General features: G+C 33.7%; 1 protein-coding gene across 10 annotated transcripts in view; it reads left to right on the top strand.

Annotated features, from left to right (window-relative positions):
* The window catches only part of EPHA5 (EPH receptor A5), a 356,553-nt gene that overhangs the window by 65,785 nt on the left and 265,705 nt on the right, over window positions 1–25,063 (top strand). For all 10 annotated transcript variants that reach the window (XR_007125337.1, XR_007125335.1, XR_007125336.1 and 7 more), the window contains exon 3: window positions 14,336–14,999. Coding sequence is in view for 7 of the 10 variants with exons in the window: in XM_047719425.1 (XP_047575381.1) it covers window positions 14,336–14,999 (664 nt within the window). In the remaining 3 variants the exon portion in view is untranslated. The remainder of the gene's footprint in view (window positions 1–14,335; window positions 15,000–25,063) is intronic.

The following is a 25,063-nucleotide window of genomic DNA, read 5'->3' as shown; positions in this document are numbered from 1 at the left end:
AGAAGGAAATGCAAAGATAAAAGAGAATGAGTAGGGTTTACTTTTACAACTAATAAGCTAAGGTTTTCATTTATATATTTATGTAATCATGACCCTTTTAAATTGAATGGGAATTCTGTACACATAGGTATTACCTGGGAAAATCTGGTCTGTATATATATTAATGAGGCTCACTTGGTACATCTCTTGCTGAGTGTTTAATACTGTCACCTTTAAGGTATTTTAGCTGAGGGAAAAAAGAGTTAAGGCCGTTTAAATTAAAAAAAAAAAAACCTCAGTCCATTATTCATCTTCCATTTAGAGGTACACTTTCAAAACCAGGCTGTATAAATCAAATCCAATTATTTAATATCAATGTATAGTTCTTATAGTTATATATTCTTTACGGTTGGTGATTCTAACTTGGATAACATTTTATATTTTATTATTAAATAGCAAAGTTCCTCTCTTTTTTTTTTTTTTTAAAGATTTTATTTATTTCTTTGACAGAGAGAGATCACAAGCAGGCAGAGAGGCAGGCAGAGAGAGAGGAGGAAGCAGGCTCCCTGCTGAGCAGAGAGCCCGATGCGGGGCTCGATCCCAGGACCCTGAGATCATGACCCAAGCCGAAGGCAGTGGCTTAACCCACTGAGCCTCCCAGGCGTCCCTCAAAGTTCCTCTTTTAATAGCTTTTTTCTAATGAAGATAGTCCAGTTTTTTTTTTTTTAAATGCTTCAACTTATATTTATTTGTATGCTTATCTAATGCTGGTTTATGAAACTCTGCAGAATATTCACTTCTCAAATAATTTGTTAAAGACATCATTTTTCAGTTATGTAGAAAGCATCAAACTGTTTATAATAGATTAGTGAAAATGACTCTGAAGTAAAGTATTATCAATGAATGTACATATGCAAACAGTTGGCAGGTTGTCAAAGAGATCAGATTTCTGCCTTGATGCTATAAGGTGGTTAGCTCTAATGTATGGCTGTAAATTCTTCTGAGAAGAACAATGAGACCTTCTATTAAAGCAAAAAAAAAAAAAATTAACTACATGTATTGAGATCTATAAAACTTTTCTGCTTTTTAAAAATTTCCAGTAAGTATTTGCTTTGATATATTTTGGAATAATTAAAATTTTAGCATTTTATTTTGATATGATGTGTTTTCTACAAGAGTTGTAATTAAATATGACAAGAATTATTGACACTCTGTATCTTGCTTCTCAGATATGTATAAAAAAACCTTCTCTTTTTAGTCTTATAATTTACCTTCATTTGGGTCAAGTGAATGGGAGTGTATGAATATGTATATAAGCCCTAATGATTATATATACACACATATGAGCTCTAATACACACACACACACACATATATATATAAAATAAGTGAATATAAATATATATGCACATAAATTTATATAATAAGTCTCTGTATATGGGAAAGATTGGGGTGAGTGAAAGAGAATCTATGTTCCAGCATACAAACTTTACATTTCATTTAGCCTAATTAGATCTTGTCACAATAGACATTTCAGATACTACCATATAACTTTGATATCTTATTTTATGTAAAAAGAAGCTGGTTGGAGCAAGCCTCAACATCATATGAAATGCAGTGTGCTTTTCTTTGCATGGATCACTGAAATTTTTAAATGTTATGTTTTGACCATTCACTAAATTTATAATCTTCTAAGACCTCCATGGGCTTGCCAACTGTCACTTACCAGTGATAATTAGGAACAGAGATACACAGATAAATGAAATTCACAGTGATTCAGGTAGCCTCTTTTTCTACTAGATTCAATTCTCTTTGGTATAAAACCTTTCCTGGAGCTGCCAACTCTTAACAACATTTGACAGAATTCAGTTTAACCTTCTCTTTCTTTCCTTGCCATTCTTCTGGTGGGAGTTATTATTGAGAGGAATAAAATAGTGGCCAGAGCAAAAGGCTGGCAACATTTCAGGGTTGACATGCCAAGTGTTCTCTGACTATATTGCTTCTAGAAAAAGGAGAGAGGAATAACTCACTTGAAAGTTCTTTCTGTTCCCTTGCTGTAGATCCCAGCACATTACTGAGTAAAGCAGTAAAAGTAAATAAATCAACTGGCTGTTTTTGTTTTTACTCATTTATTCTTTTATTCACTTATTCATTCTTTCATTCTTATGTGCATACACTCAATAAATATGTATTGAGTTTCTACAACTCTCCTGACAAAATTCTAAACATTGGGGATACACAATTGACAACAGTTTTCTTTGTCATTGAGTGAATCTGGTGGAGTATATAGACATGTAAACTGACAACAGAATATAAATGAGGTACTACGAAATCTATCACAGGGGAATAGCCAGAATTTAAGACATCATTATATGGCATTCCATTAAGTAGCTATAGCAAAGCAATTATCAGTCAACACCATAACTAGAAATTCCCAAATTATGTGCTGTGGAGTATTCAGCAAAATGCTTGTATGTGTTATGAATAAATATGAATAAAGTTTTCTGGCAATGCAAGTGTGGAAAATAGAAAATATATAAAACTTAGTGGATACCTTACTGCATAGCTTTACTATGCAGATGTGTATAATATGAGATTACTTTACACATGCACATAGGATTCTCAAAGCTTTTGATTTTAATATCTTAAAAAGGAATACACTGGGAAGAGTTGTATAGCTGTCTTGTTAAAAAAATTGTTTTCACTTATTCGAAAAGTGTTTACTTTCCTATGTTTACAGCAACATTATTTGTAATATCCAAGATATGGAAGCAGCCCAAGTGTTCATCAGCAGATGAATGGATAAAAAAGAGAAGCTTTATATATATATACAATGGAATATCAATCAGCCATAGGAAAGAATGAAAGCTTGCCATTTGCAGTAACATGGTTGGATTCAGAGGGTATAATGCTGCATGAAGTAAGTCAGTCAGAGAAAGACAGATACCATATGATTTCACTCATATGTGGAATTTAAGAAACAAAACAAATGAACAAAGGAAAAAAAAATACAAACAAAAAATAGACCTAACTATAGAGAACTAACTGGCAGTTGCCAGAGGAGAGTTGGGTGAGGGGATGGGGGAAATAGATCATGGGGATTAAGAGTACACGTCTAGTGATGAACATTGAGTAATGTGTGGGCTTGTTGAATCATGATACTAGATACTAGAATTAAAATATAAATAAAGGAGAATGAAGGACATTTGTTTTCCATGAAATATTTAGGGAGATTCTAGTTGCATAGAAGGTACTTTGAGTGACAGTACTTTAAAAACTACTTTAGCTTTAATTTAAAGTTAAATAAAAATAAAGTGCAGAATAGAATTTTGGGAATAAAAAATATGGCTGTGCCTTGAAAAGAATACCAGAGAGTGACTTTCTTTATTTCATTTATTGGTTTGCCTAGGAATGACTATTTTCACATAAACTCTTTGTTTTCCTTTGGGAGACATCATGGCATAGATACTTAAAACATGAGCTTTGAAGTCAGATGCATCTGAATTCCAAATGTTACTGATATTGTTCATTAATTGTGTAACATTTTCTCCTGGTCTTTCATCCCTATTCATCTCAATTCTCTCTTCTCTCTCTTTCTCTCTCTCTCTTTCTCTCTTTTACATGTGTGTATGTGTGTGTGTACTAAGTTCCATACAGATTCATAACCGTGTAGGTTTATATACTCACCACCTTTACAATACTAAACAGAGACAATACCACCAAGATCTCTCATATTGCCCTTTTGTGACCACATTCATATTTCTCCTGATCCCTCATGTTCTTGTCCCTAACCTGTGGCAACCACCACTCAGCTCTTCTCCACTTCTAAAATATTATTTAAAAATATGATATAAATGGACACAAAAAACATTTTACATTCTGAGATTGATTTTTCTCACTCAGTATAATTCCTTGGAGACTCATTCAAGTTGTTGTTTGTATCAATAGTTTGTTTCTTTATACTGCTGAGTAGTATTCCATAATACTTTTGCACCACAGTTTGCTTAGCCATTCACCCACTGAAAGTCATCTAGGCTGGTTCTAATTTCAGGGCTATTAAAAAAATAAAACTGCTATAAGGGGCGCCTGGGTATCTCAGTGGTTAAGCCTCTGCCTTCGACTTAGATCATGGTCCCAGGGTCCTGGCATCGAGGCCCTCATGGAGCTTTCTGCTCAGCAGGGAGCCTGCTTCCCCCCACCTCTCTGCCTGCCTCTCTGCCTACTTGTGATTTCTTTCTATGTCAAATAAATAAATAAAATCTTAAAACTGCTATGAACATACACGTTTTGTGAACATGTTTACATTTACTTGGGACCAGTGTTGAAAAATGAACATGCTACATTGTATAACAATTTCATGTTTAGCTTTATAAGAAATTGCTTGTTTTACTGTACTATTTTACATTCCCATGAACAATGTATGAGCAATCCAGTTTCTCCAAATCCTCACCAACATTTGATGTTGTCACACACGCAAATTAATGCATTTCAGATAGGTGTGTAATGATATCTCATTATGGTTTTAATTTGAATTTCCCTGATATTAATGACATTCAACATCTTTTTCATGTGTTCGCTAGCTATCTGTGATGGCTATCCAGGTGCCCCTCAGTTTTTTTTTTTTTAATTTAATGTTTTGGCTCTCAAAAGTGTTATTATAATATGTCTAGGCATGGATCTTTGTTATATATTAATTAAGTTTAGTGGGCATTTTGGATTTACTCATCAATCTTTTTCATTAAATATAGCAAAATCTTGATAACTTATTCAAATACCATGTTTCTCATTCTGTTCTCTCTTCTCTTTTGGGGCTTTCATTACGTATATGCCAATATGCTTTATTTTGTTCTAGAGGTCTCTGCAGCTCTGTCATTTTTTTTATTCAATCTTCATGTCTCATTTTATTAATCTATTCTCATAAATTTAGTGATCTTCTCTCTGTTCATTTTTACTTTTATCACCATATGATTATATGATGTAATAAACATAATTTATAGTATTGTTTTATTTATTTTTAAAGATTATTTATTTATGTTTAAAGTATAGCTTTGTTGTTTAAAAAAAGTCTTCATTTTCCCTATATCATGTGTTTGCAATCTTTACATAAACGAATGAATGTTAGCTCTTGTTCAATGATGTGTAGTCTGAATATAACATGTTTTACTCATTCTTACTGAGGGCATGTATGTTGTTTCTAAGGTTTGGCGAGCAGTGTTGGAGATAACATCTTGACATACATATTTCTAATCACATGTGACAATCCTAGTTAAAAAGATAATAATTTGCCGTGTATTGCTAGATAGCTCCCCAAATTTGGCTACTAGTATATACTCCCACCAACAACATAGAAGAGGCCCTGTTCCCTATAGCCTTTCTAGAATTTGATTACATATCTGCCTACTTTTTTCCTAATAAAACACACATTTAAATGTATATAGATTTATTCTATATTAATTATAACTAATTAAAATCGGAATGGAAAAGTATCATCAAAGAGCTTGAGATGCCCAGCAGCCCACTGAGCCATCTTTACTGGGAACTGTTAGTTATATACCAGATAGACTATTAGCTGTGTAACACACAAAAGAATAAATGGATGTCACAGACAATTACCTCTTGTAATTATGAATATATTTTTATCATAACAACAGTCCTGTTTGCTCATCTACAAATAAATATGAAAGTATCAAATAACATCTAAGGTTATTAAGCTAAAAATTATGTATTTCTATGTCATAACTAGACTTACCTGTTATCTATATTTACTCTATTTATGTTTCCAATTACCAGAATATATTGGTAAAGGGGAGTGTGTTGATAAGCAGAGGAAAATGGCAGTTAATAATTTGTTTTAATTTTAAGGTTAAAATCATACTACAAAATTAATTCCACTGTTACCATTTACTGTTACTAACCTAAGAAAGAGACAATTTCTTGAGAGAGAGGAAACAATATATGAAGATAAGAAAAAAATATAGGCAGAAGATCCAAGTAGGAAGAATGAAAGATTTATCTTCCTTACTGTTGCAATTCCATTAATGCTGTAAAGATTTCATATTTGCCTAGAATTCTTAGAAAAATCTATTTTCACAGTTATTCTCAAATTACAAATTAAAAAAATTCAATAAAAATATTTAGATTGAATTGATAGGTAAAAATAATTTCTATAATGTTAGTCATCACTATCTTTAAATAGTGTTCCCTGTAATAAAGTTCCACAGTCTAATGTAGGTCAAAATTAAATTTGCATTAAACTAATGATCTAAAACATGAAAAATAAACACTGAAATTTTGAAATTGTCATTTTAGAAGTATCACTAAACATTTTAAATGCCCACGTTTTACTCGAAGAGCTCTTGTTTTGTTGAGATCCCTGTCTTGGCCAGACAAGGGTCAGCAAATGCAGAGGAGGGATTTGCCACGGACCTATGGCTGTGCCTTCTTTTAGTTCCATATCAAAGAGAGCAGCACTGGGATTCTGAAAAATAAAACCACTCCCTAGGAAGTTCCAGCTCCTGACATGACAACATGCTAAATGTAGATGGCCTCCATTTCTACAGAATTTCATTAATATAACTGTGGCAAGTGGATGAAGTAGACTTCAGTCCATATTATGGAAATACAGTCCCTTAAGCTTGAATAAGCTCAAAGCTCCAGTGTGACTGTTTCCCAACAAAAAGGATGGAAATTTGTGTTGAATAGCCACTGATTACATGAACATGATTAATGTGAAATATGGAATTGATTTACGGGCACTGTTGTCAAGGCCTACACTGCAAGTGCAATATTATCTATTGAAAAATGAGACCAGAGTAATGACTAGAGAGCACAGACAACATTATATTTTCTGGTATATCTTATAGGCTGGATTAATAACCCAGAGTTGCAAATGGTTTACTGAATTTTTTTTTCTTGCCAGAATAGAAAGGGTATAATTGTATCTGTTTTGCCTGAAATATCAAATGCACCAAAAGTTAATATACTTTATTTTCATTAAATTGAATTCCAAGTAAAATGTTTTTTTTCCCTCATTTACTGAAACTTTCATATTGCTTTGAAAAGAAAGCTTCCCCACAGAATTTGTAGCTCTCTGTAAGAGGACAGTATTTATATTAAAGAGAGTAGTAATGTCACTCTGAAATTTTAAGTGTTATTGAGAAGATATGCATTTAAATAACACTGGGAGGATCATTTCTAACATCTCACAATGACTGTCAGGAAGGAATTCTTTACAGTGTATGTGTGTGTGCATGTGTGTGCATGTGTACACGTGTGTGTGTGCACATAAGTGTCCACTGTGAAATCCTGAAACATAGAAATGTATGACTTCTTAGACTTTAAAATGTTCATGGTAAATATGTACTCTTGCTTGAGTAAGTATAGAATTGAGATCACAATCATTTCTTTAGAAAGATAGAAACTCATAGACTATATAAACTTTTATTGTCATATAAACTTTTTTATAGTACATGAAAGATTATTAATATTCCAACAGTTTTACATGTTATCAAATGTTGGGTTGACCATCTCTTGGTATTTAACATGATAGAAAATATACAGTGGTAAGCGACTTAAGTGTGTTGTCCTGATAGACAGTGTGACTGATATGGAACTAAACTAGATCAGTGATTTATAAATCTATTTGTTTTTAGCTGCTTCTTTTAAAATTACAACTCTATAGCACAAAATCACGGACAAGCTAGATAAGGTATCATATTTAATGGGACTGCCTTTCGATAAAATACTAATGAGCTCATTTAAGATTTTAAATCAATTTATTCATTTGTTAATTCCAGGAGTACTTATCCACTTAGCTCATGCCACCTTTTAAATTACTGACCATTTGAAAAATTTGAGTTGGTTTTCCTAAGTGAATTTTTCAAAGGAGAAAGCCGGATTTTAAAACGTGTAGTATTTAGGACATATTTTATAATTTTATGTGACACTATTTTTATGCCTTCATAAACATGGAATAACAATAAATGTATAAAGAGTTGTGATATATACATTTTCTTTTTTGTTTTTAGATCATGTTCATCACAGTATTTAGTAGGAAATTCCGGTTTTGCTAAAATCATGAACCTCTCTGTGCATGTTTCACTGATACGGTCCTTTTGATTTCCCCATGTCCAATTCAATTCAACTGCATTTGGATAATTTTTTTTTTTTAACAAATACAAGAAATAATTTATTATTTTCTTCTTCTCATTTATTTTTTTATTTTTCAAAAAAAAAGTATTTCAACATTAAAGAAAAAACTATGATTTTTTTTTTAGGGAAAAAAATCTCCTTTCTGACATTCATATTTAGTGTTGTAAGCAGATGCTCAATTGCCCATGGTTCCCTGTGAAACTATTCATATATATTTGAAAGTTTAATTTATGTCTTTCTCAAGTATTTTTATTTCATGAATTGAATTTGAGCCCATGTAATTGACTTCACCTTTATTCATACACAGAAAATTAATTGAGTTATCTCTAGTAATATTTCTGCATCATACTCATGAATTTTAAAGATGTTTTAAGCAACTCAAATGCCTATCTGATGTAATCTAACATATTATTGAGGAAATGGAGCAAGATTGTTGGTTCAAATTATTTTTGTTGACAAATTATTTTTGTTGAAAGTTGATAGATTTTGTCATATTTACTTCACTAAAGAACCATAGCTATTAGAAAGATTGAATTTCTGAAGTAGCTGACTCATGCTCGCTCTCTGTCAAGTAAAAACAAAAAACAAAAATTTAAAAAATGTAAGAAAAAGAAAGGAAAAACTTCTTAATTTTATGTAAGTATAGTAAGTTTTATTTATTTATTTATTTATTTATTTATTTATTAAAGATTTTATTTATTTATTTGACAGACAGAGATTACAAGTAGGCAAAGAGGCAGGCAGGCAGAGAGAGAGAGAGGAAGCAGGCTCCCTGCTGAGCAGAGAGCCCGATGTGGGGCTCGATCCCAGGACTCTGAGATCATGACCTGAGCCGAAGGCAGAGGCTTTAACCCACTGAGCCACCCAGGCGCCCCAGTATAGTAAGTTTTATAAAATGTTATGGGGACGAACATTAGTATTGTTTATCATGCATCTGGGGAAAACAAGAAAATAAGCAATTCAGTTATCTTTATTTGACTGTATTTTACCTAATTTTAATCAGTATAGCAAAATAGAAAAAAATGACACAAACTATTGAAAAATCTTCGCTGTTTGAAATTTATGAATTTTTATATTGTGTTTCTTTTTTTTTTTTTTGAGATTTTATTTATTTGGGGCGCCTGGGTGGCTCAGTGGGTTAAAGCTTCTGCCTTCAGCTCAGGTCATCATCCCGGGGTCCTGGGATGGAGTCCCACATCAGGCTCTCTTCTCAGTGGGAAGCCTGCCTCTCCCCCTCTCTCTGCCTGCCTCTCTGCCTACTTGTGCTCTCTGTGTGTCAAATAAATAAATTATTTATTTATTAAATAAATTTTATTTACTTATTTATTTATTTATTTATTTGAGAGAGAGAGAGCACAAGCAGGGGGAGTTGCAGAGAGAGAGGGAGAAGCAGGCTCCCTGTTGAGCAGGGAGCCCAGTGCAGCACCATTATGACCTGAGTCAAAGGCAGACCTTTAACCAGCTCAGCTACCCAGGCACCCCTATATTGTATTTCATCTGATTTTTGCATAACAAGAAGCTTCTAGAATTCTAGACTTTAGGTAAACATATTAGGAGGCAACAATTGGAAAGCTACACGCACACGTATACACACATACTGCAGATCATAGTAAATGACATTTAAAAGTATTTTAAATATAATAGGAAACCTGGAATTTCTTTTTGGAGCATTTCAAAAGGTATTATACAAAATACTGTGATATTAAATCACAAATATAAGGTAATTATCCCTACATTCAAAGAATCACTTATGTTGTAAACAAGGTCTTGCTACAAAGTTATGCTTTGGGCATGTCAGAGTAAAACTGAAAGCAAGTGATTCTTAGCTATATTTTTATATCACTCTGCTAAGCAAAATACCTAAGAAAGTCACAATGTTGTTTGACTGAAATGTGAAATAAAGTTTAGTGCTACTAGCTCATATGCTATATTCTGAGCTTTTAATTTGTACAGAATAGTGAAGAAGATTAGTGCGTAAAAAATTAAAAGAGTATTTTTTTAAAAGATTTTTATTTATTTATTTGGCAGGTAGAGATCACAAGTAGGCAGAGAAGCAGGCAGAGAGAGAGGGGGAAGCAGGCTCCCCGCTGAGCAGAGAGCCCGATATGGGGTTCAATCCCAGGACCCTGGGATCATGACCTGAGCCGAAGGCAGAGTCTTTAACCCACTGAGCCACACAGGTGCCCCGAAAAGATTATTTTTAAACATGGTCAAAATAACACTTAAACTAAGCTATAAATTAAAATTATTAAAATCTATGTTAATGCAAATTAGTTCTATAGGTTAATACACAGAACTGAACTCCAAGTAATTGTACGGATTAGTGAACAAAAGAAAATATCTTAAATGTTTCCAGCTTTTTATTGAAGATTAATTTTCAAAAAAACCCCATGAATTTATAAAGTCTCCGTTTCAAATTTATAAAATTTAGACAATTTGCACAACAAAATTTATCTTTGTGTGAACAAACACAAAAGACAAATCATACAATTATTTATTTACCATGTTTGAATTATTGCATATTTTGAATTAACAGATCTCTGGACTAAGGAGGAATGTGTATATATTTGATATTAATTCATTCGTATAATATATTGCCCTGTGGTGTCAGACTCTGAGATACAGTAGAGAATAAGGCAACCATGTGTCTACTCTCATATCTATATTTCAGACTCTGTGTGTGTGTGATGTGTGTGTACATAGAGAAAGAGAGAGATGGGAGGGAGGGAGGAAAAGAGGAAGGAAGGAAAGAAGGAAGGAAACAAGGAAGGAATTCATAAGGAAAGAAGCAAGGAAAAGAGAGAGATAAAGAAAAAAGGTTTACAGCTAGATGATGGCGAGAAAATGTGAATTTCCTTTTGACAGAGTTGGGTAGCAACTGATGGCAGTTAATCAAGGAATCCCACACACAAATACACTATCATGGACAGAGATGTGCCAACAAGAGGACAGAGGAAGACACAGGCAGATGGAATGCTCAGATGGGAAGAGTTGTCCTCTGTGAGCTTGGGAAAATCTTTCCTTCTGTCTGGTCTTCAATTTCCTCATTTCTAATATGAATGATACAGCCAGACCTTTGAAGACCCCTTCTAATATCTTACATGGGACATTTAATGACTAGAATAGAGTGTTTGAGTTATGGGTAGTTCTGGTTTGGGTAGGAAAAGTTAGTAACGCTAACTTTTGGATGTTTATCATGATTCACACATGGATATGAAAATAAGTCCATTTTGTTTGTCGCTGCTCTGATGAATGGGACTGGCTTGCAGTGCCTGGTCAAGCACTGAATTTGAATACAACTTAAGAGCTTTCAGTGCCCAGCAGGAAAAGGAGCAAGCCTAAGCATCTGGGGAAGAAATCAAGCCAGTCCAAGCTGACTGTGTAAAACCAGTTCTTTAATCTTAAAGATACAAGAGTAAGGAGGAAAGGAACAGAGAAAAACATGGGCTCAGAGGATGAGCCTTCAGGAGTTGCTAGACTTGAAGAAAAGAGAACACCACCATATTGCATTCAGTGACCACAATTCCAAAATGCCCAGGCACATTGCTTATGATAATCAAGGTACAGCAAATACTTTTATTAAACCATGGGGTCATAGGAAATCCTACAAAATTGAACCAAAAATATTATGTTTTCTATCTGTGCCTTCATTAAACTGCTATAATTTCCTTGACATGACATTTGCAAAAGTGTCTAAGGATATACCTGCCACATTCTTGAGTTCTTGGTGTTACTCTCTTTTCATCCCATTGTTTCTTCTTCGTCAGTATGATCATTACTGAGGATGGCAAGATGTCCGCTTTGTATTAAAAAGGAAGTAAACTTGGAAGAATTCGGAGTTGTAGTTCAACTAGTCAATCCAAAATAAATGAAATTTTTTTGTCTGTGTCTTAGCGTATTTGTCTACGTAGTAGCACTTATTCATGGGAAATGTGTATGCATTCCCCAGTTGATTCTCTGAATGGCTTATGGCTATAATTATTTAAATTAAAGTATTTCTATTCACTCATTAAAAATAGAAAATGCGAGCCTTCATTTATATTTTGGACACTTGAAAAGAAAAATAAATAAAATTTCACCATGATACATTCTAACTTCAAAGAAAATTATAATTTTTCTTGTCTTAATTGAGAATATTCAGAGAAGTAAGATGCTTATGCACATGCTTTGAAATTATCACCTGAAGCAGTAACTATTAAGCTGTCTTGTCGAGTGCTGCTTGGCTTGCATTTTTAATAATATTTGTGGAACCGTGGACTTTATACAGACAACGACTGTGAATTGCTTGCCTTATAATCTCTTAGAAGATGCTGTTGCTCTGATTCCTTTAACTTCTCCAATTCCTTTCACTTGCTAGCATTGTCCTATTGGAATTACTATGCAGAGATAGTTTTTATTTTATAAATGATCTAAGGTCAAGGATTTGAAGTCTTTTTGTGTTTTGTATTGGAAGACTTATAAAAGAAAACAGAGATAATGTAGCATTTTTATTTTCCTTTTTTAGAGAAGAAATTTTTTTGATGCTATTTCCATTTTACTAACTCAAAAATATATATTTAACGTAAGTTGATCAGTTGTATGATTTTTGGTTAGGTGAGGTATTATATTGCATGAAATGTTAATAATGGCATTCAGTAACCATTTATAATAAAAAGATTGATAGCTGGATCACTTCAGGAAGACGATGTGAATAGTTTAGTGACAGACTGCTGAGATAGAAAGCTGTTTTGGAAACCTGAAGCTACGTAGAGTTTGTGTACATTTTGAGAGAAGACAAAACTGAGATTAAGTGAAAGAACTAAGGCTTCACATAACACCATGATGGGAAAGTGGTTCAGATAAAATCTTGATGTCTCTCTCTTGTGAATTTAAGGAACTCAGCAGTTTTCCCTCATTAGCACCTTTTACTTATGTCTGTCTGAGGGCAGTTAGAATTTTGAGAGGGACCATCTGAGGTACACAATTTATGTGCATCCCTTGTGACTCCACATTTTTCACATCTGTGTCAGTTGAACAGAATCAAGAAATAATGCTCTATTTAATTTCATGTCTAAAGAGATGAAGTTCTATGAAGTTTATTATCTATAATATTTAATGTGTGAAATCACATGCTGGATTTATTGGAAGTCAGTATGATTTCATTGATTTCTGTGTTTTAGGGTCATTTTAAAAGATTTAAAACAAAAATATGTATAAATTTGTACACATAGCTTCTTTATGAATCTTTAAATAACTTCTTAAATTATAATAATGATGTCTTTAGGGAGAATAAAAATTTGTTTCTATACTGTTCAGAAAGTGATTACGGTACATCAGAAGTCTTAAAACTGGAATACTTTATTGGGAAAGAGCTAAGCCTAGCTCTCTCTGACCAAATATTTTGGAAGCTATATAAATCATACTTAATTTTTTTTCTGTACCCTGTTTATATTCAGAACTCATAAGGTCACTCTGTGTGAAATAATGGGTTGGTAAAAATAATTAATGCATTCCCAAAAGCTCAGGATTCAAATGCCAAAGCTATTCATATATAATTTTAATCTCTATTTTATATCTGTCTCTAGGTATATGTTTTATAGATACACTTATGAATAAACATTTAGCAATCCAATTTGCAAAAGAATCCCAAACAGATTGGGTCAGTGAAATAAGCATCTACTATTGCTTTTAAACTAATGAATTTTCTTGCAAGTATTATTACATTGATGTGTTGTTTATAACATGCCAGAATTAAGTAAATGTGAATTCACATTTTACATTTTTTCTCCCTTCTTTTTCACATTTACTGCTTTTATCTGCTGTTGTCTTTTAAAAAATGTACTTCTTTTTTTCTGTCACATTTTATCTACTCTGTTGGTATACATACTTAACTTTCTTCCAAATATAGTTAATTTCCTCTGACTTGCTCCTTCGTGTTAACTGCACCCACATTCAATTTACGTCTACGTTTTCTGTGAAATACATGCATTTTCTTTTACATCAAATTCATTTGTGTTAACTTTTGAGTTAGTGGAGACAAAGAATAATGTTCTGTTAATTTACTTAATTTAAGAAGGTATTTTTTTAAAAAAATTCTCATTGTAGAGCTCCTTCTCCCAATACCTTAGATTAAGGCTGCAGAAATTTCTATATCTAAAATAGTTTTCTATGATAATTTTTGTTAGTTATTTTCTAAATACTATATAATTGTCTTTCTATTTATACAGTGGGAAGAGATTGGCGAAGTTGATGAAAATTATGCCCCTATCCACACATACCAAGTATGCAAAGTCATGGAACAGAATCAGAATAACTGGCTTTTGACCAGTTGGATTTCCAACGAAGGTGCTTCCAGAATCTTTATAGAACTCAAGTTTACTCTACGGGACTGCAACAGTCTTCCTGGAGGACTGGGAACCTGTAAAGAAACGTTTAACATGTATTACTTCGAATCAGATGATGAGAACGGGAGAAACATCAAGGAAAACCAGTACATCAAAATTGATACTATTGCGGCCGATGAAAGCTTTACAGAGCTTGATCTTGGTGACCGGGTTATGAAACTGAATACAGAGGTCAGAGATGTAGGACCGCTAACCAAAAAGGGATTTTATCTTGCGTTTCAAGATGTGGGTGCTTGCATTGCTCTGGTGTCTGTGCGTGTGTACTATAAAAAATGCCCTTCGGTGGTAAGACACTTGGCTGTGTTCCCCGACACAATCACTGGAGCTGATTCTTCGCAATTGCTTGAAGTGTCGGGCTCCTGTGTCAACCACTCTGTGACAGACGATCCACCCAAAATGCACTGCAGTGCTGAAGGGGAGTGGCTGGTGCCCATCGGGAAATGCATGTGCAAGGCAGGATATGAAGAGAAAAATGGCACCTGTCAAGGTAAGAATTTGCCTGCAGACGTGCAGGAGCTATCCGCTTCAGTTGGATCATGTGTGTGTATTTCCTCCAGTGATTATGGACAGGCGACCTTTTGCTTTGCTAATTTATGGAGATTATTTCTCCTCAAGTTTGATTTCTCTCCGAATTTTAAAATTCTGGCAATGGTCAAAGATTTAATGTAATATTTTGATGGATATACATAATTAATGTTCAGAGAGTGTCTTACTTGCAGTGCAGTATTTTATATTCATTTAGCTTTCAGGAGTTTTATTTTTGAGTAACTCAAACCAAAGGAATGTTTTCTTTGTATGAAGAAAAAAGCTGTCTGCTGCTCTACTGCTATTTTCTCTCCATGAAGAGAAAATAGTAGTACCCTCACCTTGCTATATAAAATTCAAATGCAAATGTTAGATGAGACTTGTTTGGTATACTTTTGACTGCCTTTAAAAAAATTCTTCAGAAAGAAGTTTGACTATATGAACTCCGTATGAAAATGCTTGTCATCTGACAGTTTATTTAGTTTACTGTATTGTTTACATATAATTGCTATTACATGTTTGCTTTTAAAAACTTAAACGTCAATATGGAATGCATAATAAGTAGTACCCAAGAAAATAGCTTCGGAGATAGAGCCAATACAAAAAAAAAAAAAAACAAAAAAGTTATTTCAAAGCAATTTATACTTGGGGATTTTTTTTTCTGTTTTAATTTTTGTTTTAAATTGAAACTTGATCATTTGTATTTCCCTTTTCATTTGAAAATACCCTCATTTTGCCTGCAGCATAGTGAGTTAAACTTAGATATTTAACAATGGTTTTTTGGAATAGGTTAATGCTTTATGTCAGAATGAAGAACCACATATGAAGAAGAAAATATTTTTACTTAAAAAAAAAAAGATTCATCCTTATGAACCTGAGCTTGTTTTCACCATGCTGTGCACATGCTAAATAGGCAAGGAGAGTTACTGTTCACTGAAGAGAAAACTAAATGCTGAGACATCCGTAATACCACCTGGTAGCTTCAGATGCATTTTTTTTTTTCTGAATCCTTTATATTATATGAATCAACTTGCTCATGTTCATTCAGGCCTACTATAGATTGATTACAGATTCAGGGAATCGAAACTAGGGAAATGATCAGTAAATAATAGTGACTTTACTTAATTATTTCTCCCTAGAAATATGTTGCACCATCTTTAAAATTATTTTTCAGCATCAGCTTTTATTTTGTATTCCTACAATATCATCTACAATTAAATTTATGGTTGTCTTTTTATTTAGTCTACAACTCTCTATACTTTTGTATGTGTATATACACATATATAAAGTGTTATTAAGTCAAAATTTTGTCTTGTAAATTATTTTAAACTTTTCAGGGAAGTGAATTATTTTTCATTTCAGATTGGATTTAAAGAAAAATTCTAACATTATCTTAACTTTTCTTCTTGAACAGTGCCTTTTAGTGTAAGGTGAAGATATAATTATAGAATCAGAAGCAGAAGATTATTTATAATCTGTTGAACACATTTCATTATTTCGTCTAAAATATTTACAATATAAATCTTACTATTTCTAAAGTTTTGTTTACCAGTATTATAAAGCAAATGCTCTATTTGATTATTTATGTCACTTAAGAGATTGGTATGTGGTCACTTTAGGTCAGAACAAAATGAACTTTGTCTTCATCCAAATGGACAGAGGGTATGAAAGATCTCTGCATTTATAGAAGACAATTTTTAATTGTTGCGGGGATTAAAAGGTTCTGTGCATTCTTATCATGAGAGCATCTTGGGGAAGTAGTGTTCTGACAAAATGTTTCTTAGCCCAGATACTCAGTGCATACCTTTCTCTTCTCATACTTTTAATAATTGAGGGGTGGAAACCTAACTGAGAGGCAGTGGGGTGTTCTACACAATGCAGTCTATATGAATGGTGCCTCCTCACCCCCCAATACAGAAATTTTACTTTAAATATAATGAATGACTTTATATAATAATATTTTGATATTTGAGTCATGTGAATATATGCCTTTACAGAAATGCAAATCTCGTTGTTACACACACCCATCCTTCTCTGCCCCCACTTAACCTCCACCACAAACTTTAAATACTTCAGTGGTTTCCTTTAAGATAAATTTTTACAATAGCTTAAGATTCTGCTTGATTTCGCTCTAGACACATCTTAAGCTATGTTTCCTCCTCTTCTCTGTGCACTAGTCACGCTGGCTTTCTTTCTCTTTCTCAAAAGCTCACTTTTACTACTTGTTCTGTGATTCTGTTTCCCTGCCCTGAAACATTGTTCTACCGACTTCATGCCTGATTAACTCATACTAATCCTTCAAATTTATCATCCAGCAACTCTTCTTCAGGGAAGCTATCCCTGAGTCTTCAAGATCAGGCCTCTCTATTATTTACCTACAAGATATATAAGTAAATAATAATAGAGAGCCCTTTAGAGATATGATTTTGCATCTTTTTGTTGATTTATTGTTTGATTAATGACTCTCTTCACCCCCAATAGATCACATGGTCCTGGATGGCAGTGGTGGTGAATGTTATCTTAAGGAATGAGCAAGAAATCAAAAGGCAAGAAGTAGAAAAATGAATCAAGAGAGAGTAGAATGAGCAAAAGTATAAAAGAATATTGTGCTTTAATTTTGCAGTAGTCCTTCCTTATCTGAGGGGTTTACGTTACAAGATCCCCAGGGATGCCTGAAATTGCACATATTACCAAACCCTATAAACACTATGCTTTTTCTTATGTGACGGTCTAATGTATAAATGAGGCTCAGTAAGAGATCAACAATAAATAATAAAATGTAACTACTCTACACTATAATAAAAGTTATGTGAATGAGGTCTCTCACTCTCTGTCAAAATATCTTGTATTGTGCTTACCCTTCTTGGGATGATGTGAGACGATAGCATGCCTGCAGGTTGAGATGAAGTGAGGGGAATGACATAGGCACCATGACCTATCATTTGGCTACTATTAACCTTCTGAGGATATGGCAGGAGGATCTTCTGTTTCTCTTCTGGAGTGACTGCAGGTAACTGAAACCGCCAGAAACTAAAGCGTAGAGAAGGGGAAACTACTGTATTAATGCGTTTTTTAACTTTAAAATCATCTGTAGAAAGTCTTTTTGGTCACAGAATTGACAAACGTGCCTCTTAAACCAGTCATTTCTTAGTCCTAAGATTCTCAGGCCGAATTTTCAAGTTCTTTGTGTTAAATCATACATAGTTGGCATATGATATATTAACTGTTACGGAGACCGTCTTAGTGATCTAGACTTCAGAACATCACATCCTGATATGTTTTTATAATATACTCTTATTATACATTTACATTTAATTACGTTTCTTTGATAATCAAAATATGTTGGGATTTCATTAAAGATATGACTGTATAAAGAAGCTAAAATTTGAGTAAATCCATTGTAATGATTATCACATGTTAATATATACTTTATTAGGATTTGACCAGGTAGTTGCTGTCAGATCATGCTCATGTGACCTGATATACGTGCATCATGGAGTTGACCTAAGGTCTTTTAGAGACTAAACATTCAGGATACAGAAAGCTGGGCTGCTCATTAACATATGGCTTCAACTCAGAAGACACTCAAGAAGTGACTCAGAAGTCCTTGTCCATTTAGCAATTCATCATCTATCATCTTTTCTTCATGTCCCCTTATTTTACTTCCTTTAAGCGAAATTGACTATCCCGTAATAACCTGGTTTTAATGAGGTAGCAGAATACTCTGGTTTCTGTTGCATTAACTTAAATTATAGAATGCATTTATTTTTCTATGGCTTATTTATATGCCCGAATTTTCAATAATAAACTGTTTTAAGTATACAAATTTATTTCTTTGAAATATTTTTATTTTCAGAAACTAATAATGTTTTAAATCCATTTCTACAAATATGTTTTCCTACTTGTTATTTATTATTATTTCTGATGAAATTCATGCTGTTTTTTTCCCTTAAGAGTCATATGATTTTTTTTTTTTAAGTACAAAATTATTAGCAAAAACACATTTTGGAAGTTTTTGCTTTTTATTGAAGTGAATGTGTTTGACAGAAGTAATTGAGTTCGCATGAATCAAATGTTGCCTGCTGAGTTCTCTTGTGATTATGTTGCTGACTTACTCAGATGCAAGGCAAGACCACTAATCTTCATCAGTTGCTAGTGGAATGAAGTAGTAATTTGAAATTACCCCTAGATAATTATAGTTTCACTTATATCAAATGGAGGAAAGAGATTTAGATTGTGGGTCACTGCCAAAACCAGTCAGAGTGAAGAAGGTATATAGTGCATGCTAAAATACAGGGTAAGCGAGGTTACATGCCAAGGGCTGTGGAAAAAAGCACTTATTAATTGTCCAACTGGGAGATGATTGCCTAGCAAGGAAAATGTAGTGAAAATACTGAGCTCAAGAAAAACCTTGATTCAGAAATAGTACAGATACTGCAGGGAGTAGTATGTCGATCATTCATACTTCTGGTGCATATTTATGTTTGAGACAAAATTGACTGGAAATATAGTGTATTAGGTATTTGTGTAATTATGCATTGGAAAGCCTAGTTATTTTTAATTAGGCACATTACCAAAGAACATAAAAGGGGTTGAACTTTTGGTTCTATTTGGTATGCTCTTTTATGCAACAAAAGGAAACTAATTTTAATTTCAAAATTTTAACAAAAGTTAGTAATTATGAAAGTACAGGGTGTCAGTGGTGCATGTGTGTGTGTCTCCTGCTTCTGAGAACCATCACCAAGACAATTAAGTGGATAAATCACTTCTTCCATTTGCAGGTATTATGCATGAAACTCATAAAATAGATTTTTTTCTTTTAACTCCTCCTTAATGTTTTGGATTAGTTCTGTTACAGTTTTAAAGCATACCTTGCATTCATTTTTGCTTTTGCTTTTTTTTTTTCCCCCCTAAATCAAGGTTTCTCAAACTGGTACTATTGGTATCTTTTGTTAGGCAATGGGGTGGTCATGAAACCTGATTGATTTAACTTGGATATCATGGGGAATATGCTACTTTTGAGAGGCAGCATACTCTAGTGGTTTGAGCACAAATCTATATTCTGGCCAGAATGCCTGGATTCCAATCCTGCCTCTTGACATTTATCAGCTCTATATCCCTGTGTTAATTATTGAATTATTGAATCTCCCAATACCGTTCTTTCTCCATCTCTAAGTCATAGCAATGCTTTAAGATGATATATGGAAATTGCTTACTGCCTAATGCACTGTATTTATTCAGTGAACATTAGCTACTCCTTACATTGCTCTTTAAAATAAAATGTATTTACAGGAGTATGTGTCTATCTATTATAAAATACAGGGTGGTTTTGGTTAAAAAAATCCTCTTGATTTTTCAGATAGATAGTTTTTTCAGATAGATATCATCTTCTTGAGCAGTATCATTTATCAAAGGATAATCCTATATTTGTATTTATTGGGTAATCAAAACTATGCAAATATACTAGAACTGTCTTTATAAAGAAGATTCGCTCTCTGAGTAGGTATTATCACTCCTTCTTTAATTTCTGATTATACTGGGCACTGTATTCCATGTATATAATTCCTGTATCCCAGAAATGGAGACACATAGGTATACAAACATGCATATAGATCTACACTAACAAATTATGAGAGTTGCTTATAGCAGGACGAGTGTGCCAGTTTAGATAGGTCAGGAAGAAAATATTTCTCTGAAAAGGTGATGTTTAACATAGATATGGAAGGGGAAAAAGCCATGTTAAGAGATTAAGGAACAGCTTTTAACACAGAGGAAGCTTTCAGTGCAGAGATCCATTATATTATATTAATCAATTTTGTGTATATCTCTTTACTTTCTAAAATTCTATTTTAAGATGTATTTGCATAGTAAAATTAGGGTAATAAAAGAGCTTCAATTCCTGAAATTACCTGCTAAGTCTATACATACACATATGACATTATCTTAAGGATACAGAATTCCTAATAATATCTGTGTTCAAACACAGGCATATCAAACATGAAACAATTCACTATTTTTGAGTAGTATTGTGGGTGGCTTCTTATAAGTGATTACACTCATTGAAAGATGAAAGGTTTTTCTTTTTTAAAAATTTAGTGTTTCTTTGATCCAACAATGACCGAATCTTCACATAGGTGTCCACAGTCAAACCTTTATGAAATGGAAGACTGAGATTCGAAATGAGGCCTGCATCATCTTAAAACTTTAATTTACTACACACAAAAACTGGTGATTTTACAGTTCGCTTTTAAGGTTTTAGTTTACTTAATGATTTTATGAAAGGGTTGGCGACTTTGTTTCTTACCGATTGCATTCTTTTTTTTTTTTTAACTTTTTACTCTTGAAAATCTGAGAGCAGACACAGAGATGTTTGCTGAATTACATTCTGTGAGTTTTAAACATCAAATTTCTCTGTACACACAACTTTTCCTATGAAAGCCATACTGATTTGTGTTATCAGACTTCAGGAAGTTTGTGCTATCCAAATAATAAGAAAAGAAGCAAACAATAAAACTAAAGGGACTATGTTTTGTGTTAACACATTTAAATGTTATGGATTTTAAATCAATTCACAATATAGCAATTAAGATATGGCCTTTGTAAGATCTGTATCATTAATTTTTCTAGGAATTATCATTCTATATTTGTTTATTATAATTAAAGGATCCTATCCAGTGCATCTCATTTTAATAAAAGTTTATTGTCGAGGTGTTTTGTATAGTATGAGCCACATGAATATAATCATTAATTCAATATCCATGTGACCATGATGGAGCTCCATCCAGTTCATTAATGTTACAATCCGTTTGCAGAGTAACAATGCAGAATGTGTCATCATCATAATAAATAAAATCATAATAAAGCGACCAACCCAGGTCTCTAGTGACCTAGAGACCTACCCAAAGTATAATTTACAAAGCAGTTATTAGTATTACTGTAAATATGAAGTATAGAATAGAGAGATGGGGGTAGGGAGGGACAGAGAGACTCAAGAATTTCACTAGTATACCTTCTTTTATGAGTGAGAAAATAGGAGTGCAAATCAAGATTAAAACTTTGTCCAGCAAAGCAAAATATTTACCCTAATCACTTTGGATATTTGTCAAGATATTTCACTATTTATGTCATTTTAGAATGATTACACGTTGATTATATTTTTATCTCCTCCTCCTCCAGATGTTCCTTAATATTGTTTTTTTTTTTTTAAGATTTTATTTATTTATTTGACAGAGAGAGATCACAAGCAGGCAGAGAGGCAGGTAGAGAGAGAGGAGGAAGCAGGCTCCCTGCCGAGCAGAGAGCCCGATGCGGGGCTCGATACCAGGACCCCAAGATCATGACCTGAGCCGAAGGCAGCGGCCCAACCCAGTGAGTCACCCAGGCACCCCTTAATATTGTTTTTGATGTAGATTATAGTTCTATAACTTTTGACAGTATTAAATCTAATGATAACATTCTCTTTTTTTTTTTTTTAACTTCTTCTAATTACATCATCTTAGGAATCCCATACTTACTGTTTTTTTCTACTGTTATGATAAATAGGCAATATTGGAAAATTAGGGGAAAAAAATCAAACCACAGAAAAGTAGAGAAAAAAGTACAAATGGCACCCATGTCCTAATCACTCCAGTTTGTGAATTACCTATTCATTTTGGGGTTGCTTCTCTTTTCTCATTGACTTGTAGGAATTCCTCACATGACTTAGCATTTCCTCTCACTGAGGAAGTTTTATTGGGACGGAGTTTTATCCAAGTCTGCTATTCTCAACGACTATAGTGCAATGCAGTAATGAACCTATAAACCATAGGATTGTGGAACGCTGCAACAGTAGATTCTGGTCCATTGTGGAGTACCGGCCCAGCTGTCACCTTTTTTTTTTTTTTTTTTTTTTTTTTTTAAGCTTCCTGGGTCATGGTAATGTGCAGCCAGGATTGAGAAAGATTGTGATATTTAGCATTAAGGTGGTTTTTGGTGGCTGGTGTAGATTTACACACCAAAAGTTTAGCCGGGGAAGGCCACAGATTTCGATTCTTGATGATTAATTTCTTCTCCCCATCAAGAGGTGCACCCAGAAGCCTCTTCAGCGGTCCTTGTGCACATGCGCAGTGTTTTACCCCTGTGAGCTTTTGAGAGTGTCCAGCTAGCGCTTCAAGGTGTCAGGCTTTCTGACGGGGTCCCCGCTAAACAAAAGGCTGGGGCTCTTTTTCTTGGACCCTGGAGCATTAAAATCCAAGTCTCTGGGTTTTGCACACGCCATCTCACGCCACCTGGCCTGCAGAGCCACAGGATCTGCTCCAGCTCGGCAAACCATGCTTTAGCTCCCTTTTGTTTGCATCCCTTGTGGTCTGCTTGTCCCAGACTTTGAAAAACATATAATACTTTTCTTATCACTCCCCTACTTTAAAACAAAACATTAAAAAATTCACCCCAGTCTTTGTTCCGTTTAATTAGGCATTTCTAGGTGTTTGTAGCTCGATCATTTTCGGGTTTTCCTTTACCTTTTCACAGTTTAGACTGGGGGTTAGAATTGTATATTTAACTTTAGATTCTTCATTCTAGTACTGTACTTTGTACAGTATATAAACATGTTTAATTAGAATAATTGATTTGTAGTTTGTAATAACATACAACATCAATGATGATCCCAAATTAAAAGGAGGATTTCTTTTTAGGACCGTATTTCTGTTACAATTAATATGTTAAATGTTTTGTGCCCTAGCTGTATAAATTTATTTAGTGCACCTTCTTATGGATCTGCCTTGAAAAATCTACTTCACCACTTTTAAGGGTTTTGCATAGAACACTAACTCTCTAGGTAACTAAGAGGAAGCTTACCCTGTAGCTATCAATCTATCTAATTGATGTATTCATGTATATCTAGTTTCTGCTCCTTACAGGGGAAAAGGCAAGGAGGCTGTTTACCGAAACTGTATAATGTATTGCCTTTCAGTCTCACTTTTACATTAGTCTAGAAGGATATGCCAATTATTATAAAGCAGGAAGGCATGGAACAACTAGCCCTGGCATAGTTTTTTCTACAAAGTGTATCATCCACTAATTGTAACAGTAAAAAATATGAATTCTAAGCTATCCATGATATCATAACTGGTGTTTATTACATGAAAAATTCTTTTGTATCCTCTATCATTTCTGGTTATGGATATATGGGTCACATCTTGCCTTCTAGTATTTTATTCTCTTTGGTGTTTAAATGTTTTGTCTGCGTTTAAGGCTGGCCAGTAGGAATTGCTGTGTTAAGAACAGAAGTGATCTGTTGATATGTTTTGATCTTTTCTGAGCTTGTAGATACCCTGCTCATTTGAGTGCTGTTAAGGTATAGTTAAAAAAAGAAAAGGAAAGAAAAGAAGGAAGAGCCACAGTTTGGGGGAAGCAACAATTAGAGCAAATGATAATTTGACTGATGGATAACTCCATCTCTTTGATGGAATTGTTAGCAGGAATCAGACTTGGAGAATGAATGCTTCCAAAGTTCCTGCTGTGTGATTGTGAAGGAGAATAATAACACACTACTCCATATGCATAAGGGCTTTGCCTCTGATGAATTCAAAGCACTTTGAAAGGATTCCATTAGGACATTTCCTAAATAATGGGTGGGACTATCAGAATTTTGTTTTCCATTTTATGGATTGGAAAATGATGTGATGTGATCGCACCAAGGGTTTCCAGTGTTCTCCTCCTGCTTCCCTTCCCAACACTATACCTCTAGTTTTACACCATACCGCTAAAAAGCAACGTAATTTCTTTCTCCTGTGAAGGTTTTCTGTTATTCACTTACTCCCAGTATCTGCCAATGCTAAAAGCTTCTTTTTTTAGAACTAGACTGACCTGTATTATTTATTTATTTAAAATTCGCTTTAGAAGGTTTTGTGTGTCATCCGTTGTTGCTCTCTTGGTTCAAGCATGATTTAATATGTCAACCCTGGTTTGCTTAACTGTGCTTGATTGTCTTCCATACTTTACATAGAACTAGGCGGTCTCCTTTTCAAGCATGTTGCTGCCCAGATA

Source organism: Lutra lutra, chromosome 2 (genome assembly GCF_902655055.1).
Source record: "Lutra lutra chromosome 2, mLutLut1.2, whole genome shotgun sequence".
Lineage (NCBI taxonomy): Eukaryota > Metazoa > Chordata > Mammalia > Carnivora > Mustelidae > Lutra > Lutra lutra.
This window is presented reverse-complemented; position numbering and strand designations above follow the sequence as displayed.